The 7,907-nt window shown below is 39.0% G+C and overlaps 1 protein-coding gene across 5 annotated transcripts in view; it reads left to right on the top strand.

Annotated features, from left to right (window-relative positions):
* xpr1a (xenotropic and polytropic retrovirus receptor 1a) overlaps positions 1-5,987 on the top strand; it is a 71,991-nt gene extending 66,004 nt beyond the window's left edge. For 2 of the 5 annotated variants that reach the window (XM_037114171.1, XM_037114172.1), the window contains exons 13-16: positions 785-951; positions 1,033-1,172; positions 1,335-1,559; positions 2,410-5,987. In XM_037114171.1, the coding sequence (XP_036970066.1) occupies positions 785-951; positions 1,033-1,172; positions 1,335-1,559; positions 2,410-2,467 (590 nt within the window). In that variant the 3' untranslated portion in view covers positions 2,468-5,987. The remainder of the gene's footprint in view (positions 1-784; positions 952-1,032; positions 1,173-1,334; positions 1,560-2,409) is intronic. The other 3 variants (XR_005077676.1, XR_005077675.1, XM_037114173.1) reach the window with 3 other exon arrangements.
* The last annotated feature ends 1,920 nt before the right edge of the window (positions 5,988-7,907 follow it).

Consider the following 7,907-nt stretch of genomic DNA (forward strand, 5'->3'; position numbering starts at 1 on the left):
AACTGACATTTCTTCTTCTCCAAAACACCAATCCAGAAAAATTTGGATGCAGTGTAAAATGTGATAAAAAACTGAATAATTTCCAAACTGTGTGTACCAACATTTTATGAAGTGTTCTTGAGACCATGTAGCGATATGCTTTATACTATCCTTGTTTGTTAATAACTATACCATTCGAGGATGCCTATAAGCATATATTTCCAAAATCTATGCAGCAGATGGGGTAAAATATTAAATAAATTGTCTTGTAATGTTTTCAGTTGAGTATATGTCAGAAAGCATTAACTTATTATTATGTTTTAAACAGCATCCCAACTTTTCTGGAACTAGGGTTGTACATACTCTCAATATTCGTACAGTACCTGCTTATAAAGCCCAAAGAGACACCCAGTACAGGTGTTATTTTCAGGTAGTTACTTTGAACAGGCTGCAACATGGTGTATCATTCAGTAATTATACAAACTATATTTCTATACAAATTGATTTGGGTAATTTGTATTATTTGGTTTGGTCATCTGTCACTGATGTGTAAAATACTATGATGTAAGTTTAAATTCCACTCTTGAGTCTGCTAGTTGTCCACAGGACAGCTGTCTATCATTCATGACAGGAGGGCTCCCTCTAGTGGTCAAAGTGTTGTTGCAAAAGTTGCACTGACTCCTTCAGTAACGTGTAAATCCTGTAAAGCTTCAGTTAAAAGGCAGAAATCCACTTCCTGTCATTGCAGATCTGTTTAATTGAGTTCTGTTATTTATAATCAGTTGTGTTTGTGTGTTTGCTCCAGAACAAGGACATACGGACGCTGACATGTTCTTCTACCTGCTGATCGTGTTCTCCACCATCAGCTCACTCTACACACTGATCTGGGATCTGCGCATGGACTGGGGCCTGTTTGACCGTGGAGCCGGAGAAAACACCTTCCTCAGAGAAGAAATTGTTTATCCACACAAGGTAGAGTCTGACAGGAACCCATTGAACAAACTCACACAGACGCACACACTGTTACCCTAATCCTGCCTCCCTTCTGTCCAGGCCTACTACTACTGTGCCATATTAGAAGATGTGATCCTGCGTTTTGCCTGGACGATCCAGATCTCTCTGACCACAATGACCAAGATCCACTCTGTGGGCGACATCATAGCCACAGTGCTGGCTCCTCTGGAGGTCTTCAGGTGGGTCTTAACTACTTGAAACATCTACAGTTTTACAACATGATTGCAAAGGTACTTGGAAAAAGCTGCAACAGAATGATTTAAGATGAGGAGAATACACCTCTTTAGACAATATGCTCTCTTCCAGGTCAGGTTCATCTCTCTCACCTTTTTTCCCTGCAGGCGTTTTGTGTGGAACTTCTTCCGTCTGGAGAACGAGCACCTGAATAACTGTGGTGAGTTCCGTGCTGTGAGGGACATCTCAGTGGCGCCACTCAACGCTGATGACCAGACGCTGCTGGAGCAGATGATGGACCAAGACGATGGCGTCCGGAACCGCTCAGGCAAGAAGATCTGGAAGAGGTCCTACAGCCTGTCGCTCAGACGCCCCCTGCTGTCCTCCTCACAGTAAGACATAACATGGACACTGACGCAAGGGCCTACACTACTGTAGTAGGATATTATTGTAGACTGTCTCAAAAATGTTCTGAGTCTGAATTCTATTGAATATTATCATGGCAGCGAGAAAACAACAGAACAATAACAGACCTTCTTTTGAAACACTAGATACAAAGTGCTAAAAAATGAAATTTTATCCTACAGTTAAAATTGATTTATTAGGGTTGTTGCAATATACCTACATTGATATCAATGAAATATTAATATTGTATAAATAATCCAGCGCCTCTCAAATCATTTCAGTTTCTCTCCATTCTTGCTACACTTACAAGGTGTTGGATGAAAAAATCATTAATTGTAATTGTTTTGGGGTTGTTATGTACACTTCTGTACAATAATGGTTACACTCTCTCTCCACACTTGTATTTCGAGTGTAATTCATCTGCCAAAAAAGACAAAATGTGATAAATCAAGTTGAGGGTGAAATATGTTTTTTCAATATAAGTTTTATAACTGTAGCTATCATCAGTACTGTTATGGTGAATTCCTGGGACCACTCTAACCATGTAGTGAAAATCTGATATTGCAGAATAACATTAATGATAAATTATACATTTCACCAAAATAAAATAAACAATCAAACAATGTTTACACTTTAATGTACGTACACGTGGCTCCAGGGATAATGTAAAAGTAAAAGACACCAAAATAAAAACACAATAAAGACAATGGTTGGTTCAAAGTGCCACCATCACTAAATTAAATTAATTCAAATGTAAACTAACAAAAATATATATGATGAAATGATCACATGAAACGAAACATCTGGTGATAATTTTCATCGTTTCCTCTTTTCTAGGTCGAAAAAGGACACAAAGGTGCTAATTGAAGACACGGATGACGAGGCTTTCAGCTGAGTCCACAACGTCAGCACGTACACACACATAAACACACACTCAGACACACTATACTTACAAGGACCTCATTCACTAACACACAACCTCAACCCTTCTCCTTTATAGTAACAAGCGTAGTGACCTTTACCCTCAGTCGATACCTTTAAAGCAATGAGGACCTCAGGCTGCCCTCACTTTGGACTATTTACCTCATGTTTACATCCATGTGAGTATATCTGGTCTTTATAAGTATAGAAAACACACAGCATAGTATACACACTGTAATGAAGAAAATCACAAACCTGCAGAAGCACAAGCATAGTGTAATATCATAACAGTAGATGAGAGAGCTGATGCCACACAGACGGATGGATGGACGTCAAGGGAAATCTTCTGCACATCACTGGAAACACCGACCACACTGCCCGGGAGTATCCTCTTCTGTTTTTTTAAAAAGGACTTTGTCAGTATATGTTGTTTACTTTGAGATGTTTCTGCTTATTTAGGTTTATTTTCTGGATTTGTTTTTTGGAGAAGCTGCATAGATCGAGGCTACAGACGACTGTTTACACTCTTTTTAAACTTCACTAGGATCAGCAGGGAGAAGACAAGCCAATCAAAAAAAAAAGACTAAATATGAATCTATAGTAACCTGAGGAAGGACTCTACACACAGCACAGCATATCAGAACAGATCAACTGGTTTCAACTTGTTGATTCTTTTTATACGCCATCTTCTTTTCTCCTTTTTCTCGGTTGAGTTGTAATAATGTCATAGCCCTGGAGGCACTTGCAGGAAAAGTGCATTTAATACACAAAACGTGGAGAAAAAAAAAACCTACTTGGACACAAAAAGGGATGTTTTGATTCAAACATTTCTAGTCTGTGAAGTTGCTTTGTAATATATTTCATACATATTTTGATGTGCATTATTACTGGATTGTAGGCGTTAAGTACTTCTACATGTGTTGTTTATATACTAGTGAAACTAGTTTTTGCATCCACACGATGATTGTTAATGTATTTTATAACGTTTGGAATGTTTTTCTCCGTTGTGCCACGTTTTTAATAAGCTCATAGTTAGACCTCGATTTTACCCCCTAGTTCAAAAGTAACTTGTGAATCCTTGTGTCATGTAATCTGAAAGTGCCCGATTAGCTGCAGTATATATGTGTGCATTGCTATTCTTTGCATTAACTACCAAAGCTTTATTTAAATGAATGTGTCTGTGGCTACAGCGGCTCCAACCTGCACAAAGCTCAGCTAAAAACTTTTTTATTGGGCTGTTTTAGCTGGTAGGTTCTGTCTTGTTGGAAATCCCAGAAATATGAGTAGATTATTTCATGAACAGAGAGATGAAATGCACCACATCAGATGTTCAGTTGAATTGTTAGTCATTTGAAAGAGAGTATATGCCAGTGGTTCTCAAACTGTGAGCGGGACCAGAGGAGGAAAATGTGAAGCTGTCAAACTTCAATGAATCTGATTTTATGAAAGTTGCAACAAAAAGGCTCCTTGGAGTTACATTTAAATGAAATGAATTAAACCAAAGTAAAATGATAATTGGGGAGGTTTGAGACTTTAACTGAGCTACTTTGTGGCAGTTAAATATCTGGCAACGCTGTAAAAAGCTCATTCAGGCTCTCTAACAGTAAACATCTTTAACCTGTAACGTGTTTCACAGCTTCAACCTTCCAGTGATCAGATACGTCTTTTGTCTCTGATGTTTAATGTTGCTTCATTCATTTAAGCACTTAACAAAGAAAACAAGTGTTGTGACTTGTTAGATGAAACGTAATCTACTAATCTTTGACGAGGGATGTTCGGTAATGAATTTGTGTCCTCGGCTTGTTGTCAGACCAGCGGCTCGCACATTCAACAGCTGTGCGAGTGTGTGGCTGCTGCTGTTAAAGGGCCTCTGGCTTTCAGAGACAGGATGCTAACTTTAATGCTGGTGTGTGTGTTTCACTTTCTCTTCCTGTTCTTCCGCCCATCCCTCCCTCTCCCTCCCTCATGCTGCTCTCTGCACTGCTGTTCCGCCCTGTGGCTACACCGCCTCATCACCAGCCGGTCATGAGATAAAGCCCAGAGAGCTACAAGACAAACATGTTATACAAAGTCCTGTTTCTTCTTCTTCTGTTTTTTTTTTTTTTTTCCCTGTAGCAGCTAAAAGACTGAAGCACTTCTGTGTGCAAATGAGGTTAACGTGAACTGGAAGGCAAGAAGGTAGGAAAAAGTAGAAGATGGGTGGCTTCCCGATCCATTTAAATACACTGGACACACACACACACACACACCAACACTCATACACACAGCCTACATTGCCTCTCTCTCTAACTACGGCAGATAGTTTTGTAAAAAGGCTCTGTTGTCTCGCCTGCATGCTGCTTTTGTTCTACATTGTACATAGATCTTAATTTATTTGACATGATGTGTATATTAGCGATCATTGTAGCCACTGTGACAATGATTGATTTCATATGTTTGCCATTTCTGCTCCAAGACAGGCAGTATTTTATAGGTGATGAGGTTTTTTTTTTTTTTTTTGATCGGTCACAATCCTGCACTCGTTTCATGTGTAAATCTGTTGACAATGTGTTTGTATAAAGACAGAAAAAAAAATCCATAGAACTGGAGAATGTGATTGGTCGTATCTTGTCGGTGATTCCTTCATGTTTCAAGGCTCCGTCATCTCCGGGGCGGGGGTGGGGGTGGGGTTGCGTCCAGGGCTCATCAAGAAGGAGATTTTTGTGACCTGAAGCTGTAAAACTGTTTGTACATTTGTGAACGTGCATGAAAAATATTTTGGACGTTAACAGCTGTTGTTGCTGACAGAAGCACTTCGACATACGGAGAGGACATGCTCCATAACAAGATACTGTTAAAACTGATCCCAGATCTGCCTCACAAACAGATCTGGGATATTTTCATTTGCTCACTAGAAGCATTTTAAAAAGATGCTTCTCTGTGAGAAAATCGTGTTCTAGTGACCAGCGTCTGTTCAGTATATGTGACCCGCTGACGAAAACAAAAACAGGGTTCTTTTGTACAGTTCGTGTTTGATGAGATGACGGTGAGAAGCCCTGACATCCCATTTTTTCTCATGGGTGAAAATTTTGTTTCCACTGCTTGCTGAAACCCCCATGATGTTAAAGTGCTTGATAAGTGTGCATCCCTTCCTCCCCTCCCTCCCTCGATGTTGTTTGTGCCCTCTCTAATCTAGCTGAACGTGATAGTACCTGTAGTTTGGTAGATGGATGTTCAACTTTGATAAGATACAAAAAAAATAAGAATAATAATAGAATAAATTCATTGTGGCTAAATGTGATTTTAAGAGACATAAAGAAAGGAAAATGTCTTACAGTCTGAACCATCCTCCCCTCGAGTCCCTTTTACAGAGTAGTTTGTACATGTCAAGTGTATAACACTGTTCTATGATGCTTTTCCTGATGGTATTTGTATTTCTGTATACACTTTGGTGATCCTGTCATATCTGGGTTTTATAAACCACGATTATTTTTAAAACTCGCTCTGACTCTCGACTCATTTATTCCTCTTTAACTGCTACAGTTTTAGCTGCTCCAAAGTATTCTAATCTGTTTTTCTCTAAGCACTGCAAATAACAATTGTTTTATTTGACGACTAATCTGATTATTTTCAGTCTCTAGAAGTCACAATCACGATTTCCCTGAGCCCAGAATGACGTCCTCAGATTGACTGTTTATCCCGACCAACAGACGAAAAACCCAAACACTCTTCATTTACTGTCATGAATCACAAAGGGTGTTGAAGAAAGCTAGTGCATATGTGAAGAAAGTAGAATGAAGCCTCTTGTGGCTCCAGAGGAGGCTGCATGTAATCTGATAAATCCCCTCCAGTCAGTCAGCGGTTGAGTTTCATTGTGGGTAATGTAGGCACCAGGTTTTGAAAAGGATTAAGAATGTGTGGAATAAAAAAGGTTATACCTTTGGATCTGCTGTATCGATTTTGCTTATTTGTTTTTAAGTGGTCCAGCAGTGTAACAGGAGTCTAATGATAGAAGACTAGTTTTCAAAACCTGGCACCTACATTACCCACAATGCATCTTTGCCACTGAGTGACATCAGCGGCAAGCTCTCCCCAAGAACTGTAAACACAATTAAATGTGTAAAATTGGTGGTGTTGGTTACCCTTTAAGAAGCTGTAATTTGCCATTCTAAGGTTGAAAAATGACTATCAACAGATAACTGATTATCAAAATAGTCAGTAATTGATTTCCTTTGGATCGATTAATAGATTAATCATCGCAGCTCTGTTACAGATTTTAGTTTCTAGGTTTGGACATCTCGGATCTTCATGGTGGATAAGAACTTTGCTGAGTGAGTATTCTGTGAAGTACATGCACATCAACACATGCAATGAGTTGCAGGATATTTCTGTTTCCTCCTCTTCATTGTGCTTTTATTAGTTCATTGTAGTTTGTTGATTTCCTTTTGGTTCTGTGATGATTTCTGTTTTGTTTGCAGTGCACTCTGGAGCGGGTCAGAACCATGTTAACCAGCGCTGCAGGTCCGGACTAGTTTTAGGATATGACAACTCTGCCAAAAAAAAAAAAAAAAAAAAAAAGGATGAAGAACCCATCCAAAAACACTGGCAGCGATTAGGGATTTGGTGCAGTTTTTTCTTCGTTCCCAGAGGGTAAACTGAGTCTGACACCAACATGTTCAGTGTGCCAGTGAAGATGAATGAATCATCTTGAAAAGCCTGAAAATGTTGTTTCTTGGCAGACGGGTGGCACCCACGAAATCAGAGGAGAACACAGCTAACTTTGTGATAAATCACCATCAAACCAGCCTCTTAATCCAACATAATCACAAGATTTTTCCCCCTTTAAAAGGAAAACAAGTGCGTCAGTTGAGAATGAAAGCCCACTCTCCTTAGAAACAGCAGTTTGCAAAACCAAGGTCAAATAATGGCAATTTGATCTCGTATATCATCTGTAAGTATTACATAATCTAAATCTCCACTTGTAACCAAAGACTCCTTGCAGTGGCTCAGAAAAGGTGGAAATGTAGAAAATCTACACATGAATAACTTGTGCTGATCATGTGATATGAATCAAGTGCTCCTGAACAGCTCGTAATGGACTTTGTAGCAAGTCATTCTTTTCTCTAAAACGTTCACAACATAGAAGAAAAATGAGATGAAAACCTAAAATAAATCTTACTTTTACAGAGCTCCACATGTTCAATACAGGGCAGTAAATAAAATAATGTTAGTCTCTGACTTTCCAGAGCGCAAGATGGCATCTTCATATAGTCTTGTTTTTGTTTGATCAATGGTCCAAAATCCAAAAGATATTCAGATTACAATCGATTTAATAAAAAAAAAAAAAAAAAAAGGAAACCAAATCCTCACATCGCCATGAAAAAGGAGCTGGAACCAACCAATTTCACACATCTGTGCTAGAAAAATAAATGAAG

Source organism: Acanthopagrus latus, chromosome 11, assembly GCF_904848185.1.
Source record: "Acanthopagrus latus isolate v.2019 chromosome 11, fAcaLat1.1, whole genome shotgun sequence".
NCBI lineage: Eukaryota > Metazoa > Chordata > Actinopteri > Spariformes > Sparidae > Acanthopagrus > Acanthopagrus latus.